The sequence below is a fragment of the Entelurus aequoreus genome, linkage group LG14 (genome assembly GCF_033978785.1).
Source record: "Entelurus aequoreus isolate RoL-2023_Sb linkage group LG14, RoL_Eaeq_v1.1, whole genome shotgun sequence".
Taxonomy (NCBI): Eukaryota; Metazoa; Chordata; class Actinopteri; order Syngnathiformes; family Syngnathidae; genus Entelurus; species Entelurus aequoreus.
Window position 1 is genome coordinate 38,498,237 of NC_084744.1, and position 27,969 is coordinate 38,526,205.

Below are 27,969 nucleotides of genomic sequence, written 5' to 3' on the forward strand. Positions count from 1 at the left end.
TGACGTGGAACTAGTTGACATGGCACTAGTTGTAGTTGATATGAAACTAGTTGACATGAATAGTAGCAACATGTCCTCAGGTGAGTCAATCTAACATGATGGAATATGAAGGAAGAGACAACAATGTGATGATTCTAGCAGATCACGTGACGTCACGCACACTCTTCTTCACGTCGTGGCGGATGGTGTTATTGATGAGAGGAGAAGGCAGAGAGATTCTCTGCTGAGTGAGTGCTCTTCTTTTTTAAACATCTCTTCTACAATCTGGATTTCGTCTCAGCGCTTTCCCAACTGAACTTTCTCCAAGATTGTGCACGGATGAGGCGACTAAACTACACGCCTTCCACGGAGGAGGCGACTACACTACACGCGTTCCTCTGCTGCTCGTCACCCGGCAACTGGGAGGATGAATGAGCAAAGTGAGGCCATATCCTCTCACTCCTCGCATGTCAGCCCTTCACGCGAGACTTATTGCTCTTCTTCTATTGCGACACGTCAGAATGACGTTAAGGATTTCAACTAACGTATATTTGTTCCGCATTTCCCCCTCGCAGCGTGGAGTTTGACACACAGCGGCGGTGTTGGCATGCGCATGCGCATGCGCAGCAGCGTGTCCCCGCCCTCTACCTGGGAGCAGCACACCTGGATCCAACGAGACGGAAGTTTCTCCCAAGTACGAATCTTTCCTTTCATGTTGACATTTTGCTTCGTCTGCCCGATAAAAAGACATATTGTCTTTTTAATGAAGACTTTGTTGGAGACATGAAGTTTGTCCTTGTGGGGAACCATCGTGGAGCTCTGGCGTGTCCACTTCAGTAAGTGTGGCGTCTACTTCCTTAACAGTGCACTTTACTGATTTGTGCCTGCTAAAGTTCTATCCTTAATAGTACACTTTACTGATTTGTACCTGCTAACGTTATATCCTTAATAGTGCACTTTATTGATTTGTACCTGCTAAAGTTCTATCCTTAATAGTGCGCTTTACTGATTTGTACCTGCTAAAGTTCTATCCTTAATAGTGCACTTTACTGATTTGTACCTACTAAAGTTCTATCCTTAATAGTGCACATTACTGATTTGTACCTGCTAAAGTTCTATCCTTAATAGTGCGCTTTACTGATTTGTACCTGCTAAAGTTCTATCCTTAATAGTGCACTTTACTGATTTGTACCTGCTAAAGTTATATCTTTAATAGTGCGCTTTACTGATTTGTACCTACTAAAGTTCTATCCTTAATAGTACACTTTACTGATTTGTACCTGCTAACGTTATATCCTTAATAGTGCACTTTATTGATTTGTACCTGCTAAAGTTCTATCCTTAATAGTGCGCTTTACTGATTTGTACCTGCTAAAGTTCTATCCTTAATAGTGCGCTTTACTGATTTGTACCTGCTAAAGTTCTATCCTTAATAGTGCACTTTACTGATTTGTACCTGCTAAAGTTATATCTTTAATAGTGCGCTTTACTGATTTGTACCTACTAAAGTTCTATCTTTAACAGTGCACTTTACTGATTTGTACCTACTAAAGTTCTATCCTTAATAGTGCACATTACTGATTTGTACCTGCTAAAGTTCTATCCTTAATAGTGCGCTTTACTGATTTGTACCTGCTAAAGTTATATCCTTAATAGTGCACTTTACTGATTTGTACCTGCTAAAGTTATATCTTTAATAGTGCGCTTTACTGATTTGTACCTACTAAAGTTCTATCCTTAATAGTGCACATTACTGATTTGTACCTGCTAAAGTTCTATCCTTAATAGTGCGCTTTACTGATTTGTACCTGCTAAAGTTCTATCCTTAATAGTGCACTTTACTGATTTGTACCTGCTAAAGTTATATCTTTAATAGTGCGCTTTACTGATTTGTACCTACTAAAGTTCTATCTTTAACAGTGCGCTTTACTGATTTGTACCTACTAAAGTTCTATCCTTAATAGTGCACATTACTGATTTGTACCTGCTAAAGTTCTATCCTTAATAGTGCGCTTTACTGATTTGTACCTGCTAAAGTTATATCCTTAATAGTGCACTTTACTGATTTGTACCTGCTAAAGTTATATCTTTAATAGTGCGCTTTACTGATTTGTACCTACTAAAGTTCTATCTTTAACAGTGCGCTTTACTGATTTGTACCTACTAAAGTTCTATCCTTAATAGTGCACATTACTGATTTGTACCTGCTAAAGTTCTATCCTTAATAGTGCACATTACTGATTTGTACCTGCTAAAGTTCTATCCTTAATAGTGCGCTTTACTGGTTTGTACCTGCTAAAGTTCTATCCTTAATAGTGCACTTTACTGATTTGTACCTGCTGAAGTTCTATCCTTAATAGTGCACATTACTGATTTGTACCTGCTAAAGTTCTATCCTTAATAGTGCGCTTTACTGATTTGTACCTGCTAAAGTTCTATCCTTAATAGTGCACATTACTGATTTGTACCTGCTAAAGTTCTATCCTTAATATCAATCAATCAAAATTTATTTATATAGCCCTACGTCACAAGTGTCTCAAAGGGCTGTACAAGCCACAACGACATCCTCGGTACAGAGCCCACATACGGGCAAGGAAAACTCACCCCAGTGGGACGTGAATGTGAATGACTATGAGAAACCTTGATAGTGCACTTTACTGATTTGTACCTGCTAAAGTTATATCTTTAATAGTGCGCTTTACTGATTTGTACCTACTAAAGTTCTATCCTTAATAGTGCGCTTCACTGATTTCTACCTGATAAAGTTCTATCCTTAATAGTGCACATTACTGATTTGTACCTGCTAAAGTTCTATCCTTAATAGTGCACTTTACTGATTTGTACCTGCTAAAGTTATATCTTTAATAGTGCGCTTTACTGATTTGTACCTACTAAAGTTCTATCCTTAATACTGCGCTTTACTGATTTGTACCTACTAAAGTTATATCCTTAATAGTGTAGTGCACTTTACTGATTTGTACCTGCTAAACTTATATCTTTATTAGTGTGCTTTACTGATTTCCATCCATCCATCCATTTCCTACCGCTTAATCCCTTCGGGGTCGCGGGGGGCGCTGGAGCCTATCTCAGCTACAATCGGGCGGAAGGCGGGGTACACCCTGGACAAGTCGCCACCTCATCGCAGGGCCAACACAGATAGACAGACAACATTAACACTCACATTCACACACTAGGGCCAATTTGTACCAGCTAAAGTTACTTCCTTAATAGTGCGCTTTACTGATTTGTACTTGCTAACGTTATATCCTTAATAGTGCACTTTATTGATTTGTAGTAATAGTGCACTTAATAGTTGACATATGTGTTGTGTGACAGTAACAGTGATACTAAGTTGACATGTGTGTTGTAACAGTTATACTAAGTTGACATGTGTGTTGTGTGACAGTAACAGCTGTGTTAAGGGTTACACAATAACAGTGATACTAAGTTGACATGTGTGTTGTGTGACAGTAACAGTGATACTAAGTTGACATGTGTGTTGTGTGACAGTAACAGTGATACTAAGTTGACATGTGTGTTGTGACAGTTATACTAAGTTGACATGTGTGTTGTGTGACAGTAACAGCTGTGTTAAGGGTTGCACAATAACAGTGATACTAAGTTGACATGTGTGTTGTGTGACAGTAACAGTGATACTAAGTTGACATGTGTGTTGTAACAGTTATACTAAGTTGACATGTGTGTTGTGTGACAGTAACAGCTGTGTTAAGGGTTACACAATAACAGTGATACTAAGTTGACATGTGTGTTGTGTGACAGTAACAGTGATACTAAGTTGACATGTGTGTTGTAACAGTGATACTAAGTTGACATGTGTGTTGTGTGACAGTAACAGTTATACTAAGTTGACATGTGTGTTGTGTGACAGTAACAGTTATACTAAGTTGACATGTGTGTTGTGTGACAGTAACAATTATACTAAGTTGACATGTGTGTTGTGTGACAGTAACAGTGATACTAAGTTGACATGTGTGTTGTTTGACAGTAACAGTTATACTAAGTTGACATGTGTGTTGTGTGGCAGTAACAGTTATACTAAGTTGACATGTGTGTTGTGTGACAGTAACAGTTATACTAAGTTGACATGTGTGTTGTGTGACAGTAACAGTGATACTAAGTTGACATATGTGTTGTAACAGTGATACTAAGTTGACACGTGTGTTGTGTGACGGTAACAGCTGTGTTAAGGGTTACACAATAACAGTGATATTAAGTTGACATGTGTGTTGTGTGACAGTAACAGCTGTGTTAAGGGTTACACAATAACAGTTATATTAAGTTGACATGTGTGTTGTGTGACAGTAACAGCTGTGTTAAGGGTTATACAATAACAGTGATACTAAGTTGACATGTGTGTTGTGTGACAGTAACAGCTGTGTTAAGGGTTACACAATAACAGTGATACTAAGTTGACATGTGTGTTGTGTGACAGTAACAGTGATACTAAGTTGACATGTGTGTTGTGACAGTAACAGTGATACTAAGTTGACATGTGTGTTGTGTGACAGTAACACTGATACTAAGTTGACATTATGTGTGTTGTGTGACAGTAACAGTTGTGTAAAGGGTTACAGAATAACAGTGATACTAAGTTGACATGTGTGTTGTGTGACAGTAACAGTTGTGTTAAGGGTTACACAATAACAGTGATACTAAGTTGACATGTGTGTTGTGTGACAGTAACAGTGATACTAAGTTGACATGTGTGTTGTAACAGTGATACTAAGTTGACATGTGTGTTGTGTGACAGTAACAGTGATACTAAGTTGACATGTGTGTTGTGTGACAGTAACAGCTGTGTTAAGGGTTACACAATAACAGTGATACTAAGTTGACATGTGTGTTGTGTGACAGTAACAGTGATACTAAGTTGACATGTGTGTTGTAACAGTGATACTAAGTTGACATGTGTGTTGTGTGACAGTAACAATTATACTAAGTTGACGTGTGTTGTGTGACAGTAACAGTTTTACTATGTTGACATGTGTGTTGTAACAGTGATACTAAGTTGACATGTGTGTTGTGTGACAGTAACAGTGATACTAATTTGACATGTGTGTTGTGTGACAGTAACAGCTGTGTTAATGGTTACACAATAACAGTGATACTAAGTTGACATGCGTGTTGTGTGATAGTAACAGCTGTGTTAAGGGTTACACAATAACAGTGATGCTAAGTTGACATGTGTGTTGTGTGACAGTAACAGCTGTGTTAAGGGTTACACAATAACAGTGATACTAAGTTGACATGTGTGTTGTGTGACAGTAACAGCTGTGTTAAGGGTTACACAATAACAGTGATACTAAGTTGAAATGTGCGTTGTGTGACAGTAACAGTGATACTAAGTTGACATGTGTGTTGTAACAGTGATACTTAGTTGACATGTGTGTTGTGTGAAAGTAACAGTTATACTAAGTTGACAAGTGTGTTGTGTGACAGTAACCGTTATACCAAGTTGACATGTGTGTTGTGTGACAGTAACAGTTCTACTAAGTTGACATGTGTGTTGTGACAGTAACAGTGATACTAAGTTGACATTATGTGTGTTGTGTGACAGTAACAGTTGTGTAAAGGGTTACAGAATAACAGTGATACTAAGTTGACATGTGTGTTGTGTGACAGTATCACTGATACTAAGTTGACATTATGTGTGTTGTGTGACGGTAACAGTTGTGTTAAGGGTTACACAATAACAGTGATACTAAGTTGACATGTGTGTTGTAACAGTGATACTAAGTTGACATGTGTGTTGTGTGACAGTAACAGTGATACTAAGTTGACATGTGTGTTGTAACAGTGATACTAAGTTGACATGTGTGTTGTGTGACAGTAACAGTGATACTAAGTTGACATGTGTGTTGTGTGACAGTAACAGTTGTGTTAAGGGTTACACAATAACAGTGATACTAAGTTGACATGTGTGTTGTGTGACAGGAACAGTGATACTAAGTTGACATATGTGTTGTATGACAGTAACAGTGATACTAAGTTGACATGTGTGTTGTGTGACAGTAACAGTGATACTAAGTTGACATGTGTGTTGTGTGACAGTAACAGTGATACTAAGTTGACATGTGTGTTGTAACAGTTATACTAAGTTGACATGTGTGTTGTGCGACAGTAACAGCTGTGTTAAGGGTTACACAATAACAGTGATACTAAGTTGACATGTGTGTTGTGTGACAGTAACAGTGATACTAAGTTGACATGTGTGTTGTAACAGTGATACTAAGTTGACATGTGTGTTGTGTGACAGTAACAGTTATACTAAGTTGACATGTGTGTTGTGTGACAGTAACAGTTATACTAAGTTGACATGTGTGTTGTGTGACAGTAACAATTATACTAAGTTGACATGTGTGTTGTGTGACAGTAACAGTGATACTAAGTTGACATGTGTGTTGTTTGACAGTAACAGTTATACTAAGTTGACATGTGTGTTGTGTGGCAGTAACAGTTATACTAAGTTGACATGTGTGTTGTGTGACAGTAACAGTTATACTAAGTTGACATGTGTGTTGTGTGACAGTAACAGTGATACTAAGTTGACATATGTGTTGTAACAGTGATACTAAGTTGACATGTGTGTTGTAACAGTGATACTAAGTTGACACGTGTGTTGTGTGACGGTAACAGCTGTGTTAAGGGTTACACAATAACAGTGATATTAAGTTGACATGTGTGTTGTGTGACAGTAACAGCTGTGTTAAGGGTTACACAATAACAGTGATACTAAGATGACATGTGCGTTGTGTGACAGTAACAGTGATACTAAGTTGACATGTGTGTTGTGACAGTAACAGTGATACTAAGTTGACATGTGTGTTGTGTGACAGTAACACTGATACTAAGTTGACATTATGTGTGTTGTGTGACAGTAACAGTTGTGTAAAGGGTTACAGAATAACAGTGATACTAAGTTGACATGTGTGTTGTGTGACAGTAACAGTTGTGTTAAGGGTTACACAATAACAGTGATACTAAGTTGACATGTGTGTTGTGTGACAGTAACAGTGATACTAAGTTGACATGTGTGTTGTAACAGTGATACTAAGTTGACATGTGTGTTGTGTGACAGTAACAGTGATACTAAGTTGACATGTGTGTTGTGTGACAGTAACAGCTGTGTTAAGGGTTACACAATAACAGTGATACTAAGTTGACATGTGTGTTGTGTGACAGTAACAGTGATACTAAGTTGACATGTGTGTTGTAACAGTGATACTAAGTTGACATGTGTGTTGTGTGACAGTAACAATTATACTAAGTTGACGTGTGTTGTGTGACAGTAACAGTTTTACTATGTTGACATGTGTGTTGTAACAGTGATACTAAGTTGACATGTGTGTTGTGTGACAGTAACAGTGATACTAAGTTGACATGTGTGTTGTGTGACAGTAACAGCTGTGTTAATGGTTACACAATAACAGTGATACTAAGTTGACATGCGTGTTGTGTGATAGTAACAGCTGTGTTAAGGGTTACACAATAACAGTGATGCTAAGTTGACATGTGTGTTGTGTGACAGTAACAGCTGTGTTAAGGGTTACACAATAACAGTGATACTAAGTTGACATGTGTGTTGTGTGACAGTAACAGCTGTGTTAAGGGTTACACAATAACAGTGATACTAAGTTGAAATGTGCGTTGTGTGACAGTAACAGTGATACTAAGTTGACATGTGTGTTGTAACAGTGATACTTAGTTGACATGTGTGTTGTGTGAAAGTAACAGTTATACTAAGTTGACAAGTGTGTTGTGTGACAGTAACCGTTATACTAAGTTGACATGTGTGTTGTGTGACAGTAACAGTTCTACTAAGTTGACATGTGTGTTGTGACAGTAACAGTGATACTAAGTTGACATTATGTGTGTTGTGTGACAGTAACAGTTGTGTAAAGGGTTACAGAATAACAGTGATACTAAGTTGACATGTGTGTTGTGTGACAGTATCACTGATACTAAGTTGACATTATGTGTGTTGTGTGACGGTAACAGTTGTGTTAAGGGTTACACAATAACAGTGATACTAAGTTGACATGTGTGTTGTAACAGTGATACTAAGTTGACATGTGTGTTGTGTGACAGTAACAGTGATACTAAGTTGACATGTGTGTTGTAACAGTGATACTAAGTTGACATGTGTGTTGTGTGACAGTAACAGTGATACTAAGTTGACATGTGTGTTGTGTGACAGTAACAGTTGTGTTAAGGGTTACACAATAACAGTGATACTAAGTTGACATGTGTGTTGTGTGACAGGAACAGTGATACTAAGTTGACATATGTGTTGTATGACAGTAACAGTGATACTAAGTTGACATGTGTGTTGTGTGACAGTAACAGTGATACTAAGTTGACATGTGTGTTGTGTGACAGTAACAGTGATACTAAGTTGACATGTGTGTTGTAACAGTTATACTAAGTTGACATGTGTGTTGTGCGACAGTAACAGCTGTGTTAAGGGTTACACAATAACAGTGATACTAAGTTGACATGTGTGTTGTGTGACAGTAACAGTGATACTAAGTTGACATGTGTGTTGTAACAGTGATACTAAGTTGACATGTGTGTTGTGTGACAGTAACAGTTATACTAAGTTGACATGTGTGTTGTGTGACAGTAACAGTTATACTAAGTTGACATGTGTGTTGTGTGACAGTAACAATTATACTAAGTTGACATGTGTGTTGTGTGACAGTAACAGTGATACTAAGTTGACATGTGTGTTGTTTGACAGTAACAGTTATACTAAGTTGACATGTGTGTTGTGTGGCAGTAACAGTTATACTAAGTTGACATGTGTGTTGTGTGACAGTAACAGTTATACTAAGTTGACATGTGTGTTGTGTGACAGTAACAGTGATACTAAGTTGACATATGTGTTGTAACAGTGATACTAAGTTGACATGTGTGTTGTAACAGTGATACTAAGTTGACACGTGTGTTGTGTGACGGTAACAGCTGTGTTAAGGGTTACACAATAACAGTGATATTAAGTTGACATGTGTGTTGTGTGACAGTAACAGCTGTGTTAAGGGTTACACAATAACAGTGATACTAAGATGACATGTGCGTTGTGTGACAGTAACAGTGATACTAAGTTGACATGTGTGTTGTGACAGTAACAGTGATACTAAGTTGACATGTGTGTTGTGTGACAGTAACACTGATACTAAGTTGACATTATGTGTGTTGTGTGACAGTAACAGTTGTGTAAAGGGTTACAGAATAACAGTGATACTAAGTTGACATGTGTGTTGTGTGACAGTAACAGTTGTGTTAAGGGTTACACAATAACAGTGATACTAAGTTGACATGTGTGTTGTGTGACAGTAACAGTGATACTAAGTTGACATGTGTGTTGTAACAGTGATACTAAGTTGACATGTGTGTTGTGTGACAGTAACAGTGATACTAAGTTGACATGTGTGTTGTGTGACAGTAACAGCTGTGTTAAGGGTTACACAATAACAGTGATACTAAGTTGACATGTGTGTTGTGTGACAGTAACAGTGATACTAAGTTGACATGTGTGTTGTAACAGTGATACTAAGTTGACATGTGTGTTGTGTGACAGTAACAATTATACTAAGTTGACGTGTGTTGTGTGACAGTAACAGTTTTACTATGTTGACATGTGTGTTGTAACAGTGATACTAAGTTGACATGTGTGTTGTGTGACAGTAACAGTGATACTAAGTTGACATGTGTGTTGTGTGACAGTAACAGCTGTGTTAATGGTTACACAATAACAGTGATACTAAGTTGACATGCGTGTTGTGTGATAGTAACAGCTGTGTTAAGGGTTACACAATAACAGTGATGCTAAGTTGACATGTGTGTTGTGTGACAGTAACAGCTGTGTTAAGGGTTACACAATAACAGTGATACTAAGTTGACATGTGTGTTGTGTGACAGTAACAGCTGTGTTAAGGGTTACACAATAACAGTGATACTAAGTTGAAATGTGCGTTGTGTGACAGTAACAGTGATACTAAGTTGACATGTGTGTTGTAACAGTGATACTTAGTTGACATGTGTGTTGTGTGAAAGTAACAGTTATACTAAGTTGACAAGTGTGTTGTGTGACAGTAACCGTTATACTAAGTTGACATGTGTGTTGTGTGACAGTAACAGTTCTACTAAGTTGACATGTGTGTTGTGACAGTAACAGTGATACTAAGTTGACATTATGTGTGTTGTGTGACAGTAACAGTTGTGTAAAGGGTTACAGACTAACAGTGATACTAAGTTGACATGTGTGTTGTGTGACAGTATCACTGATACTAAGTTGACATTATGTGTGTTGTGTGACGGTAACAGTTGTGTTAAGGGTTACACAATAACAGTGATACTAAGTTGACATGTGTGTGTGTGACAGTAACAGTGATACTAAGTTGACATGTGTGTTGTGTGACAGTAACAGTGATACTAAGTTGACATGTGTGTTGTGTGACAGTAACAGTGATACTAAGTTGACATGTGTGTTGTGTGACAGTAACAGTTCAATCAATCAATCAATCAATGTTTATTTATATAGCCCTAAATCACAAGTGTCTCAAAGGGTTGCACAAGCTACAACGACATCCTCGGTACAGAGCCCACAGTTGTGTAAAAGGTTACAGAATAACAGTGATACTAAGTTGACATGTGTGTTGTAACAGTGATACTAAGTTGACATGTGTGTTGTGTGACAGTAACAGTGATACTAAGTTGACATGTGTGTTGTAACAGTGATACTAAGTTGACATGTGTGTTGTGTGACAGTAACAGTGATACTAAGTTGACATGTGTGTTGTGTGACAGTAACAGTTGTGTTAAGGGTTACACAATAACAGTGATACTAAGTTGACATGTGTGTTGTGTGACAGGAACAGTGATACTAAGTTGACATATGTGTTGTATGACAGTAACAGTGATACTAAGTTGACATGTGTGTTGTGTGACAGGAACAGTGATACTAAGTTGACATGTGTGTTGTGTGACAGTAACAGTTATACTAAGTTGACATGTGTGTTGTAACAGTGATACTAAGTTGACATGTGTGTTGTGTGACAGTAACAGTGATACTAAGTTGACATGTGTTGTGTGACAGTAACAGTGATACTAAGTTGACATGTGTGTTGTGTGACAGTAACAGCTGTGTTAAGGGTTACACAATAACAGTGATACTAAGTTGACATGTGTGTTGTGTGACAGTAACAGTGATACTAAGTTGACATGTGTGTTGTAACAGTGATACTAAGTAGACATGTGTGTTGTGTGACAGTAACAGTTGTGTAAAGGGTTACAGAATAACAGTGATACTAAGTTGACATATGTGTTGTGTGACAGTAACAGTGATACTAAGTTGACATGTGTGTTGTAACAGTGATACTAAGTTGACATGTGTGTTGTTACAGTAACAGTTATACTAAGTTGACGTGTGTTGTGACAGTAACAGTGATACTAAGTTGACATGTGTGAAGTGAATTATATTTATATAGCGCTTTTCTCAAGTGACTCAAAGCGCTTTACATTGTGAAACCCAATATCTAAGTTACATTTTTTAAACCAGTGTGGGTGGCACTGGGAGCAGGTGGGTAAAGTGTCTTGCCCAAGGACACAACAGCAGTGACTAGGATGGCGGAAGCGGGGATCGAACCTGCAACCCTCAAGTTGCTGGCACGGCCACTCTACCAACCAAGCTATACCGCCCCGTTGTGTGACAGTAAAAGTAATACTAAGTTGACATGTGTGTTGTGTGACAGTAACAGTTGTGTAAAGGGTTACAGAATAACAGTGATACTAAGTTGACATATGTGTTGTGTGACAGTAACAGTGATACTAAGTTGACATGTGTGTCGTAACACTGAGTGATACTAAGTTGACATGTGTGTTGTGTGACAGTAACAGTGATACTAAGTTGACATGTGTGTTGTGTGACAGTAACAGCTCTGTTAAGGGTTACACAATAACAGTGATACTAAGTTGACATGTGTGTTGTGTGACAGTAACAGTTATACTAAGTTGACATGTGTGTTGTGTGACAGTAACAGTTATACTAAGTTGACATGTGTGTTGTGTGACAGTAACAGTTTTACTAAGTTGACATGTGTGTTGTGACAGTAACAGTGATACTAAGTTGACATGTGTGTTGTGTGACAGTAACAGTTATACTAAGTTGACATGTGTGTTGTGACAGTAACAGTGATACTAAGTTGACATGTGTGTTGTGTGACAGTAACAGTTATACTAAGTTGACATGTGTGTTGTGTGACAGTAACAGTTATACTAAGTTGACATGTGTGTTGTGACAGTAACAGTGATACTAAGTTGACATGTGTGTTGTGTGACAGTAACAGTGATACTAAGTTGACATGTGTGTTGTGACAGTAACAGTGATACTAAGTTGACATGTGTGTTGTGTGACAGTAACAGTTATACTAAGTTGACATGTGTGTTGTGTGACAGTAACAATGATACTGAGTTGACATGTGTGTTGTGTGACAGTAACAGTTATACTAAGTTGACATGTGTGTTGTGTGACAGTAACAGTGATACTAAGTTGACATGTGTGTTGTGTGACAGTAACAGTTATACTAAGTTGACATGTGTGTTGTGTGACAGTAACAGTTATACTAAGTTGACATGTGTGTTGTGACAGTAACAGTGATACTAAGTTGACATGTGTGTTGTGTGACAGTAACAGTTATACTAAGTTGACATGTGTGTTGTGTGACAGTAACAGTTATACTAAGTTGACATGTGTGTTGTGACAGTAACAGTGATACTAAGTTGACATGTGTGTTGTGTGACAGTAACAGTGATACTAAGTTGACATGTGTGTTGTGACAGTAACAGTGATACTAAGTTGACATGTGTGTTGTGTGACAGTAACAGTTATACTAAGTTGACATGTGTGTTGTGTGACAGTAACAATGATACTGAGTTGACATGTGTGTTGTGTGACAGTAACAGTTATACTAAGTTGACATGTGTGTTGTGTGACAGTAACAGTGATACTAAGTTGACATGTGTGTTGTGTGACAGTAACAGTTATACTAAGTTGACATGTGTGTTGTGTGACAGTAATAGTTATACTAAGTTGACATGTGTGTTGTGTAACAGTAACAGTTATACTAAGTTGACATGTGTGTTGTCACAGTAACAGTGCTACTAAGTTGACATGTGTGTTGTGTGACAGTAACAGTTATACTAAGTTGACATGTGTGTTGTGTGTCAGTAACATTGATACTAAGTTGACATGTGTGTTGTGTGACAGTAACAGTTATACTAAGTTGACATGTGTGTTGTGTGACAGTAACAGTTATACTAAGTTGACATGTGTGTTGTGTGTCAGTAACATTGATACTAAGTTGACATGTGTGTTGTGTGACAGTAACAGTTATACTAAGTTGACATGTGTGTTGTGTGACAGTAACAGTGATACTAAGTTGACATGTGTGTTGTGTGACAGTAACAGTTATACTAAGTTGACATGTGTGTTGTGTGACAGTAACAGTGATACTAAGTTGACCTGTGTGTTGTGTGACAGTAACAGTTATACTAAGTTGACATGTGTGTTGTGTGACAGTAACAGTGATACTAAGTTGACATGTGTGTTGTGTGACAGTAACAGTTATACTAAGTTGACATGTGTGTTGTGTGACAGTAACAGTGATACTAAGTTGACATGGGTGTTGTGTGACAGTAACAGTTATACTAAGTTGACATGTGTGTTGTGTGACAGTAACAGTGATACTAAGTTGACATGTGTGTTGTGTGACAATAACAGTGATACTAAGTTGACATGTGTGTTGTGACAGTAACAGTGATACTAAGTTGACATGTGTGTTGTGTGACAATAACAGTGATACTAAGTTGACATGTGTGTTGTGACAGTAACAGTGATACTAAGTTGACATGTGTGTTGTGTGACAGTAACAGTTATACTAAGTTGACATGTGTGTTGTGTGACAGTAACAGTTATACTAAGTTGACATGTGTGCTGTGTGACAATAACAGTGATACTAAGTTGACATGTGTGTTGTGTGACAGTAACAGTGATACTAAGTTGACATGTGTGTTGTGACAGTAACAGTGATACTAAGTTGACATGTGTGTTGTGTAACAGTTATACTAAGTTGACATGTGTGTTGTGTGACAGTAACAATGATACTAAGTTGACATGTGTGTTGTGTGACAGTAACAGTTATACTAAGTTGACATGTGTGTTGTGTGACAGTAACAGTGATACTAAGTTGACATGTGTGTTGTGTGACAGTAACAGTTATACTAAGTTGACATGTGTGTTGTGTGACAGTAACAGTGATACTAAGTTGACATGTGTGTTGTGTGACAGTAACAGCTCTGTTAAGGGTTACACAATAACAGTGATACTAAGTTGACATGTGTGTTGTGTGACAGTAACAGTTATACTAAGTTGACATGTGTGTTGTGTGACAGTAACAGTTATACTAAGTTGACATGTGTGTTGTGTGACAGTAACAGTTTTACTAAGTTGACATGTGTGTTGTGACAGTAACAGTGATACTAAGTTGACATGTGTGTTGTGTGACAGTAACAGTTATACTAAGTTGACATGTGTGTTGTGACAGTAACAGTGATACTAAGTTGACATGTGTGTTGTGTGACAGTAACAGTTATACTAAGTTGACATGTGTGTTGTGTGACAGTAACAGTTATACTACGTTGCCATGTGTGTTGTGACAGTAACAGTGATACTAAGTTGACATGTGTGTTGTGTGACAGTAACAGTGATACTAAGTTGACATGTGTGTTGTGACAGTAACAGTGATACTAAGTTGACATGTGTGTTGTGTGACAGTAACAGTTATACTAAGTTGACATGTGTGTTGTGTGACAGTAACAATGATACTGAGTTGACATGTGTGTTGTGTGACAGTAACAGTTATACTAAGTTGACATCTGTGTTGTGTGACAGTAACAGTGATACTAAGTTGACATGTGTGTTGTGTGACAGTAACAGTTATACTAAGTTGACATGTGTGTTGTGTGACAGTAACAGTTATACTAAGTTGACATGTGTGTTGTGTGACAGTAACAGTTATACTAAGTTGGCATGTGTGTTGTGTAACAGTAACAGTTATACTAAGTTGACAAGTGTGTTGTGACAGTAACAGTTATACTAAGTTGACATGTGTGTTGTGACAGTAACAGTGATACTAAGTTGACATGTGTGTTGTGACAGTAACAGTGATACTAAGTTGACATGTGTGTTGTGTGACAGTAACAGTTGTACTAAGTTGACATGTGTGTTGTGTGTCAGTAACATTGATACTAAGTTGACATGTGTGTTGTGTGACAGTAACAGTTATACTAAGTTGACATGTGTGTTGTGTGACAGTAACAGTGATACTAAGTTGACATGTGTGTTGTGTGACAGTAACAGTTATACTAAGTTGACATGTGTGTTGTGTGACAGTAACAGTGATACTAAGTTGACCTGTGTGTTGTGTGACAGTAACAGTTATACTAAGTTGACATGTGTGTTGTGTGACAGTAACAGTGATACTAAGTTGACATGTATTTTGTGTGACAGTAACAGTTATACTAAGTTGACATGTGTGTTGTGTGACAGTAACAGCGATACTAAGTTGACATGGGTGTTGTGTGACAGTAACAGTTATACTAAGTTGACATGTGTGTTGTGTGACAGTAACAGTGATACTAAGTTGACATGTGTGTTGTGTGACAATAACAGTGATACTAAGTTGACATGTGTGTTGTGACAGTAACAGTGATACTCAGTTGACATGTGTGTTGTGTGACAATAACAGTGATACTAAGTTGACATGTGTTTTGTGACAGTAACAGTGATACTAAGTTGACATGTGTGTTGTGTGACAGTAACAGTTATACTAAGTTGACATGTGTGTTGTGTGACAGTAACAGTTATACTAAGTTGACATGTGTGCTGTGTGACAGTAACAGTGATACTAAGTTGACATGTGTGTTGTGTGACAGTAACAGTGATACTAAGTTGACATGTGTGTTGTGACAGTAACAGTGATACTAAGTTGACATGTGTGTTGTGTAACAGTTATACTAAGTTGACGTGTGTTGTGTGACAGTAACAATGATACTAATTTGACATGTGTGTTGTGTGACAGTAACAGTTATACTAAGTTGACATGTGTGTTGTGTGACAGTAACAGTGATACTAAGTTGACATGTGTGTTTTGTGACAGTAACAGTTATACTAAGTTGACATGTGTGTTGTGTGACAGTAACAGTTATACTAAGTTGACATGTGTGTTGTGTAACAGTAACAGTTATACTAAGTTGACATGTGTGTTGTGACAGTAACAGTTACACTAAGTTGACATGTGTGTCGTGACAGTAACAGTGATACTAAGTTGACATGTGTGTTGTGTGACAGTAACAGTTATACTAAGTTGACATGTGTGTTGTGTGACAGTAACAGTTATACTAAGTTGACATGTTTGTTGTGTGACAGTAACAGTTATACTAAGTTGGCATGTGTGTTGTTTAACAGTAACAGTTATACTAAGTTGACATGTGTGTTGTGACAGTAACAGTTATACTAAGTTGACATGTGTGTTTTGACAGTAACAGTGATACTAAGTTGACATGTGTGTTGTGTGACAGTAACAGTTATACTAAGTTTACATGTGTGTTGTAACAGTGATACTAAGTTGACATGTGTGTTGTGTGACAGTAACAGTTATACTAAGTTGACATGTGTGTTGTGTGTCAGTAACAGTGATACTAAGTTGACATGTGTGTTGTGTGACAGTAACAGTTATACTAAGTTGACATGTGTGTTGTGTGACAATAACAGTGATACTAAGTTGACATGTGTGTTGTGTGACAGTAACAGTTGTGTAACGGGTTACACAATAACCGTGACAATGTTTGTCTGCAGTTTGAAAGAGTGACTCCCCATCCAAGAAGAATGAGGTTCCTGCACAGAGTCCTCCGAAGGAGACTGCACCCTGTGAAACTGGCTGTAGTGGCGGCGGTCTTTGTCACCTTTATGTTCTTCATACAATGGGAGGTGGGAAGCCAAGGTCCAGTGGAGGAGCCGTGGATAAAGGAGATGAAAGACAAGCGGGACAGCATGCTGGGCTTGGTGATGGGAGCAGTCAATAACTTGAAGGAAGCCATGCCAAAGTTGCAGATCAAAGCTCCCGTACGTCAGAGGGCAAGTGCAAATAGCGTGTCCTGTTTGCCGGGCAGCTACACAGCTGGTGAGCTTAAGCTGGCCCTGGAGAGGCCTTTACAGAACCTGCTGGCTCCCGGTGCTGCCGGCAAGCCCTTCATCACAGACTCGCTGAGCGTTGATGAACAGAAGGAAAAGCAAAAAGGCGAAGAGAAGCACTGCTTCAACTTGTACGCCAGCGATCGCATCTCCTTGAGCCGAGACCTGGGTCCAGACACAAGACCACCAGAGTGTGTTTGCCTTGACATGTTTACCAAGAGGGTGCACTCTAAATGAAGCCAGCCATGTTGGTTCAAACCAAATGTTGCTAACTCCTTTTCCAAATAATTGTTCAGCACCAAAGTTGCATTCACACCTACTTTGTTGTGCGGCAACTTGAACTGCGTAGACTACTAATAGTAACACAACACCACTAGATCAAGTCAATTCAATTGATTAGTTGGATTCGAAAAAGCTTTGGTTTATGTTATTTTGCTTTGATTGTTTAATAAGTATAACTCGTTCAAATGTATAAAATCAGGATCGCATGGCGTGCTTTAAATACGCAGACTAAGTTCCTGCGTGGCCGTTACAATAGAGCGCACATGAGAGCGGGGGTGTGTGTGGCGGTGAGTTGTTGGTTCTTGTTTTTACTAATACACACATTTTAAAAGTTCAATTTTATTAAGAAAAAAAAAACGAGCTAACGGCCAGCAGTAAAATTCTTTAAACTATTTTCCCTAAATCAGGTATTAAGGCTATAAAGTGTGCTTCATCGGATTAATCGGACAAACTAATTGTTAGATTACTCAATAACTAAAATAATTTACACTTTGTAAATGCAAACTTCTGCTGAGGCCGATGATTCCTAAATTAAAACAATCTTGCATCAGTGCATGTATAAGAAACAAAAATAATCAAGATTATGGCTTGCAGAAAAATAATTAAAACTATTTTCCCTAAAATAAGCATTGAGGATATAAATTGTGATTTTGTGGATTTATCGAACAAAATAATAAAGAAAACTGATTAAAGAAAACAGTTCTTTAATTAGAAGATAATTGGATGAAGAAATCAATTCAATCTTGGATAGAAAGTGGAAAGGCAAAGGTATGTTTCTTAGACACAGGAGCAGCAGCAGCAGACCCAATGTTGTGATTGTTCTCAGCCAGCGTTAGAACTTCTAAAGAGTTAACAAGTGTAATTTGCATGACTTTCAAACAAAAATGGTATTAGCATCAAATACATTGAAAGGGGAATAACTCAAGACTCTGAGTGGAAGCTCAACAAAGTTTGGCTTTTGCAACAGGAGTCAGAAACCCCAGAGATGATTGCTGCCTGGTCTTGGTGTTCTGTTGGGCTCCTTGCAGTTCACTCCAACCACAACATGATTGCTGCATGCCTGCCTAGTCTTGGTGTTCTGTTGGGCTCCTTGCTTGCAGTTCACTCCAACCACAACTGTATGTCAGTGTTGAGCCAGAACACGTTAGACACTTAAAGCATGAAATTATTCTTAAATCGTTATTAGGAGGAAAAGTCACCACCACAGAAGATTGCAGATAGATCCTTGTGCTCTCTGCAGGTGTATCGAGCAAACCTTCAAGCGATGCCCCCCTTTGCCAACCACCAGTGTGATCATCGTGTTTCACAACGAGGCTTGGAGCACCCTGCTAAGGACGGTCTACAGCGTACTCCACACTTCCCCTGCCATTCTCCTCAAGGAGATCATCTTGGTGGACGACGCCAGCATTGATGGTATGTGAACCTACCACTCTCCTTTTGGGGTTTTATGTGGCGTGCTGGGTGGGCTGCAGTGGAACCACTGTTGTGGTTAATGAAGTAGGCCTTAGCAACAGTTGCTGAGCTTCGAAACCACTTGTGTAAACCGGCCTGGTGTAGGAAGGAAACACAATCTGAGAGAGTGTTGGTCTGTTAGGTTAGAAACTGGTTTGGCCAAATATTTTGCAATGTTGAGGATTAACAGAAGCCCATTGTCTTCTTTCATTCACTGTCAATCTTGCATGCTGTAGATTAGACCCACTAACAGTCACTAAGCCTTTACCGTGAGACCGCCAGATGGTTTGTGCATGTGCAACTCATTTACCGTCTTGTTTTATCCTTGTCAACCTTGACTTTCAGATGTGTTGAAGGACGAGCTGGATGAGTATGTGAAAGCGCTAAGTATCGTTCGGGTCGTTCGGCAAAAGGAAAGGAAAGGCCTTATCACAGCTCGTTTACTGGGCGCCTCGGTGGCCACCGGTGATACTCTCACCTTTCTGGATGCCCACTGTGAGGCCACACACTTCATGCCGACACACCCACCAACACAGTCAAGAAGCCTGGTGGCATGATGTCTTGTATTCACAGGTGAATGCTTTAATGGGTGGCTGGAGCCACTGCTTGCCAGGATAGCCGAGAACTCAACCATGGTGGTCAGTCCAGATATAAGCGCCATTGATCTCAACACCTTTGAGTTCATGAAGCCATCCCCTCACGGCCAGAACCACAACCGGGGTAACTTTGACTGGGGTCTGTCCTTTGGATGGGAGAGTCTTCCGGATCATGAGAAAAAGAGAAGGAAGGATGAAACATATCCTATCAAGTAAGCAGAGCATCCTTGGAATAATGACAGAGTGTGAACTCTTTTAATTAAAGTATTCTCTAGGTCTCCTACGTTTGCTGGCGGACTCTTCTCCATCTCAAAGAAATACTTCTACCAAATTGGAAGCTATGATGAGGAAATGGAGATCTGGGGCGGCGAGAATATTGAAATGTCTTTCAGGGTGAGACACTACAGAACCATAATCAACTCAACATTTTCATATTTTCACTATATCCTTGTTTTCACAGTTCAGTATGGTACACATTTTATTGTGTTGAAGGAGGCCTGAACATCCCAGTTTTTACTCCTCAGTTGATTTGTCAATACAGTGTACTGTGCATTTATTTGCTTTGTTTTATTAGCATAGTACACCACCTTACTGTAGTATGATGAAATGACACAAATATTCACAATACTTTTGGGGTTGTCAGTGTATATTTTGTAAAGCAGTATACTCTCTACTCAACACTCAGGCAGAGATCAATACTTTTTTTATGGGTACCGACCACCGAAGTCCATTGGTAGTACCGGGTACCAATTCACGTAAAATTAAACAATGCCACGTCACGTCTGGTTTCAGACTCGACACAGTCAAGCACTAAAAGCGGACTCAGCCAGGCTGCCTCGGGGTAAAGTTGCAGTTTTCGATATTAACAAATCAAGAAGAAGGCGCTCAAAAGTACCCTTTGAAAATGTACATTGGATTTGTCATATATATGCTACCCATTAACATTAGCAAGTTTACATGGCAATTTCAACACCTGTACTTTTGTTCATCAAAACTACAAGGAAGATGTTACAATCAACGGGTGTGTAATAAGTACAATACGTACAGTTTAAACACTTTGTAGGACTCAACCAAAGAACAGTCTGGGACATTCAACTTCATGGCAAAGACTACTTCCTGGCTAAGTCAACACACCGTAGTCTAGAGTCGTGTATGAAGAAAGTATGGCCAACCTGATTTCAGGCGATCTCCTCAATGATTGGTCAAAAGGCAGTCATGTGACAACAGGCAACCATGACTGCTACCAACTTTGAGCTGATGTTGCGTGTTTGTGGCGCTTCTTTGTTACTTTCATGATGTTTCATGTTGTGGAGCATGGGGCAGTTGTGGAAAGCTTTTACACGGCTTTACCCACAACCGGGAAAGAAGACAACATATGGGAAGTGAAGGTTGGCAATCAACACTTGAGACGTCGGTATTTTGTTCAGGAGAGTACACACAGAATAACAACACAAATACAATACATTCATCCATCCATTTTCTACCGCTTATTCCCTTCGGGGTCGCGGGGGGCGCTGGAGCCTATCTCAGCTACAATCGGGCGGAAGGCGGGGTACACCCTAGACAAGTCGCCACCTCATCGCAGGGCAAATACAATACACAACACAAATAACAGAAGACATGAACTCATTAACGAGATTGTTTGACAAAAACAGACTAGCTTAGTAAAACTAAAATAATGTTATTCACTAAGAGTAAAAACATTGATAAAGTAAAAGGAAACCAACATTTGCGTGTAATAATAGAAGAGAAAATGAACTGGAAATCGCATCAAAAAATATACAAAAAAGTGGTAAGAAATATTATCAATAATGAAAAAAGCAAAATATGTTCTGGACCAAAAATCACTCCATATTCTCTACTGCTCACCAGTGTTGCCATATTTGAGTTGTGCAGAAAATTATGGGGAAATAACGACAAAACTACACTTATTTATGTTACCAAAAAAAAGATCAGTTACATCTTAAGTGATGCATACAGTGATTACCACAGTTGACATACTTCACACAAAAGTCACAAGTTTTCTGTGATTGTTGGTCCAAAGCTAATAACCATGTTGGCAAAATGAGGGTAATCATTTATTTTTTGGTCGTTTTGTGAATTTATTTTGCGCCGTTGGGTGAGTGTTAGTGCCTGCTGGTCACAGAGTCACCAAATACACCACAAAATTATACTTTCACAAAATGAAAGCATGCTTTATTGTGAGTTAACGAGAACTATTTAAATAGACATATTATTTTGGATTATTTAGTCATAAAAACTAATGTCAAAACCATGTATGCTTGCATGTTCGAAATAAACTTAAACTCAAACTCAAACTCAAAACAGCAATCCTCGGCATCCCAGCACAGCTGCGCACGTCCTTGGTAGCAACAATGGCGCCTGTTGTTTAGTTGGCCACATAACTCTGCCGTCTAACACTATTGCCATCTAATGTCTTGGAATTGAAACTGCATGCAAAGTCTACTGTACAAGACAGTACTTCCAACTTAGGTACAGAAGTGGAAGCAAACAAGATAACTTGACAGCACAGCTCAGTGTTAAATACAAAACAAGTTTTTTTCCAACAACTAACATTTATTAACACATTTGAACACACAAAATTAGAGGAAATTGGTACTATTAAGTACCCATAGTGTATTAAATCCAATGTGAAAGGTATCCCTCCCTAATTGAGAATCAGTAACAGGGTGAGGTAACATGTGAAGTCCTAACAATGGTGCTCACACAGAATGTTCATCACTTGTGTTGCCTATCTGGGAATTGTGTCCTTTCCTGACCTTGTTGCAAAATTAACTGTACCGTTTGGTGGAAATGTTGCTAAATGTCTGGTATTTGATGTTCTCCCAATGACATGCAGGTCTGGCAGTGCGGCGGTCAGCTGGAGATCATCCCGTGCTCTGTTGTCGGCCATGTTTTCCGCACCAAGAGCCCCCATACCTTTCCAAAGGGCACTCAGGTGATCGCCCGCAACCAGGTCCGACTGGCCGAGGTCTGGATGGACGAGTTCAAGGAGATCTTCTACCGTCGTAATCAGCAAGCCGGGCAGATAGCCAAAAAAGTAAGTACTGTTTATTCAGTCAAGCTCCCAAAATATTCATAGTTTGTATGCGACTGTTCTGGCTTAGGACAAGTGTGAACTTAGACTAATGTTCATGAAGTGCAAGGTCAAGTATAGTGCAGTATTTCACACATGAGAAAACCGAGACAAAAGAGCCTAAAGCTGGTAAATATTGTCTCACAGGGGGCATAAGGGCCACACCTCACTGAGCCTTCACTAAATCCTGCTATCTGTAGGGAGGAGGAGAACCATGGCTGTCATAGGATGATTCCACTCTTTGAACACTAAGTGCTTTGTCACTAATGCAGTCTCATGTTTCATATCAATTACTTCAACAATCAACTGAACGCTAAAAGGCATTTCTTAAAGCCTTCTTTAGGATTGTTTGTTCAAAATGTTTTCATCTGCTGGACATAAAATGATATTGGATACAAATTCCACGGGTCTAATATTGAACAGCCACGGGTCTAATATTGAACAGCCACGGGTCTAATATTGAACAGCCACGGGTCTAATATTGAACAGCCACGGGTCTAATATTGAACAGCCACGGGTCTAATATTGAACAGCCACGGGTCTAATATTGAACAGCCACGGGTCTAATATTGAACAGCCACGGGTCTAATATTGAACAGCCACGGGTCTAATATTGAACAGCCACGGGTCTAATATTGAACAGCCACGGGTCTAATATTGAACAGCCACGGGTCTAATATTGAATAGCCACTGGTCTAATATAGAACAGTCTCGGGTCTAATATTGAACAGCCACGGGTCTAATATTGAACAGCCACGGGTCTAATATTGAACAGCCACGGGTCTAATATTGAACAGCCACGGGTCTAATATTGAACAGCCACGGGTCTAATATTGAACAGCCACGGGTCTAATATTGAACAGCCACGGGTCTAATATTGAACAGCCACGGGTCTAATATTGAACAGCCACGGGTCTAATATTGAACAGCTACGGGTCTAATATTGAACAGCTACGGGTCTAATATTGAACAGCTATGGGTCTAATATTGAACAGCTATGGGTCTAATATTGAACAGCTATGGGTCTAATATTGAACAGCTATGGGTCTAATATTGAACAGCTATGGGTCTAATATTGAACAGCTATGGGTCTAATATTGAACAGCTATGGGTCTAATATTGAATAGCTATGGGTCTAATATTGAACAGCTACGGGTCTAATATTAAACAGCTATGGTCTAATATTGAACAGCTACGGGTCTAATATTGAACAGCTACGGGTGTAATATTGAACAGCTACGGGTCTAATATTGAACAGCTACGGGTCTAATATTGAAAAGCTATGGGTCTAATATTGAACAGCTATGGGTCTAATATTGAACAGCTATGGGTCTAATATTGAACAGCTACGGGTCTAATATTGAACAGCTACGGGTCTAATATTGAAAAGCTATGGGTCTAATATTGAACAGCTACGGGTCTAATATTGAACAGCTATGGGTCTAATATTGAACAGCTATGGGTCTAATATTGAACAGCTATGGGTCTAATATTGAACAGCCACGGGTCTAATATTGAACAGCCACGGGTCTAATATTGAACAGCTATGGGTCTGATATTGAACAGCTATGGGTCTGATATTGAACAGCTACGGGTCTGATATTGAACAGCTACGGGTCTAATATTGAACAGCTACGGGTCTAATATTGAACAGCTACGGGTCTAATATTGAACAGCTACGGGTCTAATATTGAACAGCTACGGGTCTAATATTGAACAGCTACGGGTCTAATATTGAACAGCCACGGGTCTAATATTGAACAGCCACGGGTCTAATATTGAACAGCTATGGGTCTAATATTGAACAGCTACGGGTTTAGTTCAATATTAGACCCGTAGCTGTTCAATATTAGTATTGAACAGCTACGGGTCTAATATTGAACAGCATTTTTTTTAAATGCAAAGCACCTCAGGGAAGCAACCTAAATTTCGTTGGACCTGTACCTGTACATGCACAATGACAATAAAGATCATTCATTCATTCCATGGGGCACATGGGCAGGGTAGCAAAGTCTAGGGCTTGCTGCAAAAGTAAGTGAGGGGGACAAACATTCATGTTTATTTTTCCCAGCCACTGGCAATCCCCCACTTACCCTTCATTAGAATTAGCACAATTGCTAAATCCTTAGGGCAGTGTCCGTTTCTGGCAGGTGCTTTTTGTCTGCAGCATGGATGACTGCATGGCGCCCTGTCAGAAAATAAAGTTGTTTGTACCGTGAAGTGCTTGGATGTCTTCTCAGTCAGTGAGGTTCAAACATAGCAGCTCTCAAAGAACAGGGGCAGGCAATCCTGGGAATTTTGGTATCAATATCCTACACCGGAAGAAAACCAGCTGCAAGCATGCTAATAGCCAAGCTAACCGCCAAGATAGTTTTTAACAACACCAAGAAGTACTTTAAGAAGTGTAGATGAAACTGTGTTACAGTAGTTATTATGAATAAGAGTCTAGAGAGAGCATAATGTAACGGCAATTGTTGGTGTATCAGCTTTGTCACAATCCCTACAAGACACACAAGAGAACATTGGATCGACCCATAAGTTGGTAGGACCGATACAGTATCTATATATGATGATACTAGAGTGATTAGGTTAATATTTTAGTTTCATAAAAATGTTGTTTTGTTCATGTTTACAAACTCAGTGAGGACTGTGAGGGCAAAAAACTAATTATTTAAAAGAGTAGTATATGCTTTTGTTTAGTTATTGTGTACTTTTGAGAATAAGGAACCAGTATAAATATCGTTGCTACTGTTAAACTAAGAATGAATAAAGTGAAAACTGTACATTTATAACTTATGATTGGTATTGGCTGATCGCATAAACTTCACTTTGTCTCACAGCACTTGACTATGGTGCGTTCATGGCCAGTCGACTACAGTGGGATATTTTAACGCTTGATGAAAGTGAAACCTAAACAAAAACAAGCTGTGGGCTTTCTAACACGGATATGTTGCCATTGGATTTGATATTTATAAGCATCTCAAATCCCAAACACCTGTCAAACATAGTATTTTTGTAAAGGAATATTTTTTTTGTTGGGGTCCAAAGTTCCTATGTGTCGTTGCAGGTGTACCTAATGTCGTGGTCCCACTAGCATCCTTTCATGTTTCTTATTCCCACAGAAAACCTTTGGTGATGTCTCTAAACGTGTGGACCTCCGCAATCAGCTGCAGTGCAAAGGCTTCTCTTGGTATTTGAAGGAGGTCTACCCAGAGATCTTCATGCCCGATCTGAACCCTCTCCGCTTCGGTGCAGTAAGACCGCTTAGTCCAAACCTCACCACCTTAGACTTGGGCAGCTCCGCTTACTCTCAACTTGTTTAAACAGCTTGCTCTGAATCTTCTTCCTTAATTTGTGTGCAGGTGAAGAATGTGGGCAAAGACTCTTGTTTGGATGCAGGCGAGAACAACGAGGGGGGCAAACATCTGATCATGTACCCGTGTCACGGAATGGGAGGGAATCAGGTCAGTGGGCAAAAGAATTGTAATCAAAGTTTCATCTCAATCACTTCTGTCATCCTTGCACTTGTAGTATTTTGAGTTGTCCACACATCAGGAGCTCCGCCACAACATTCAGAAGGAGCTGTGTTTGCATGGCGCTGAGGAGGCCGTCAAGCTGGAGGTGTGCCAGTACAAGGGCAGGAATACGTTGGTAGGACCGCAGCAGGAATGGCAGCTGAAGGATGTCAGTTTGATCCCTAAGCATTTTCTGCCAAATCAAGGATTTTTGGATAAAACTTTGTTTTTGTTTGGCTTTTCAAATAGGAGCAGTTATTCTACTTGCCAGCAAGGAACTTGTGTTTGAGTGCCCGTTCTGAGCATCCTTCTCTGGCTGCCTGCGACCCCTCGGACAAGCACCAGCTCTGGTCCTTCATCTGACTTTTCATCACCAGCTGGACTTTTAATTTATTTTACACACATTTTGAAGTGTGAATGTTGGGAGAAATCACTGCAGGGAGGAAATTAGACTTGAGAAAGTGAACGCCACAGACGCTTGGAAAAATTAAGGTGTGCGTTTGAGGGCCATTACACGGACAAAAGTATTGGGACATTCCAACTGTAACTTCCACACTTTTACAAGGGTGTCTCTGTGGAACATTTTGTCCACAGGTTACCAGTGTTGCCCTAATTACAAGCTCTTTTCATCTCAAAGGTTGTTTGGAGTTGAGACCAGGGTTTTTCTTTATAAGTCATTGAAGTAGGACCTGGATTTGTACACGTAACAATGCTGTTCCTACAAAGCTGCTCCAAAATGCCTTAGAAAAATGAAGATCCAATGTGTCCCAAGACTTTTGTCCACACATGCAGTATTCAGCTTGTAGAGGCACTATCAAATCCAATCTCCAGATTGATCATACTTACAATGTGTGTCCTAATTAGACTGCAAGTGAAAAGCCGAAACACAAACGTGAGCATTGTCCTTCAAAAGTGTATTTTTATACGGCAAGTTTATTCCAGTGCCTTGTTTGTTGTTTTATTCTTCACAAGGGGGAGTAAGTCTGCATTTGTTGTTCTTTTCTAGATGCTTGTTTAACATTTTCTGACTTAGATGTTTAGCAGTTGATGAATCATTTTTATTGAATGACCACAGGTGATTTGTTTGAGATGTCATAATTGCTGCAAACTTCACCAGCCTTACCGTTTTGATTCTGTGGCCAGTAATAATTTAGAAATAAACAATATATAATTAGCTTTATTTTGTCCTGAAGCTGCTTTGACATGATTGTGGGTCATATTTTATTTTGGTAAGACTTGGGAGAGAATACAAGTTTTGTTCAAATTGACCAGCTGTATTACTGGCAGTGACCACCGGAGGGCGCTGTAGACTGAAATGCCAACTGTGTTCACCCTCACAGGAACATTACGTCATGACATTTATTTCAAAACCAGGTCGAAAATGTGAACGAAGACATATTTTTTTTATTTACAATTTAAGATCAAAGAAAATGTATCACATTGTGCAAAACATATGCATTTCACAAATCTTAAATTAAAAACTTAACTGCGGCACGTGAAGCTTTACAACACAGCAAATTACTCAATATTGACTTTCCACAATAAATACACAATTCAATATATCATTCAAGATAAATATTGGAGAATAAATGACAACATCTTAGTATCTACTGTCGCCCTCACACTGAGCTTTGGCCAAATGAATCTGCACTAAACGAATAAAACTCCAATATCAACATGTCTGCAAGATTGTGATTATTAAGACATTTCTTTTGTGACTTTAAGAAGTGCATTTTCCATTTCCAATGGCTCATATCGACTAATTAATTTGATAAG

At 39.1% G+C, this 27,969-nt stretch overlaps 1 protein-coding gene across 3 annotated transcripts; it reads left to right on the forward strand.

Annotated features, from left to right (window-relative positions):
* Positions 1-259: 259 nt before the first annotated feature.
* galnt3 (UDP-N-acetyl-alpha-D-galactosamine:polypeptide N-acetylgalactosaminyltransferase 3 (GalNAc-T3)) lies at positions 260-27,860 on the forward strand. 3 transcript variants are annotated; one of them, XM_062069838.1, is made up of 12 exons: positions 260-419; positions 555-673; positions 16,916-17,442; positions 18,774-18,946; positions 19,331-19,480; positions 19,559-19,793; positions 19,857-19,974; positions 22,442-22,642; positions 25,801-25,932; positions 26,041-26,142; positions 26,210-26,362; positions 26,443-27,860. In XM_062069838.1, exons 1-12 carry the CDS (start codon positions 407-409, stop codon positions 26,554-26,556), a joined length of 2,037 nt encoding a protein of 678 aa, XP_061925822.1. In that variant the 5' UTR covers positions 260-406; the 3' UTR covers positions 26,557-27,860. The 3 variants fall into 3 exon arrangements, with proteins under 3 accessions (XP_061925822.1, XP_061925824.1, XP_061925823.1); XM_062069840.1 differs by lacking the exon at positions 260-419 and adding an exon at positions 749-815 and having other exon boundaries at positions 577-673; XM_062069839.1 differs by lacking the exon at positions 260-419 and having other exon boundaries at positions 610-815.
* Positions 27,861-27,969: the final 109 nt, after the last annotated feature.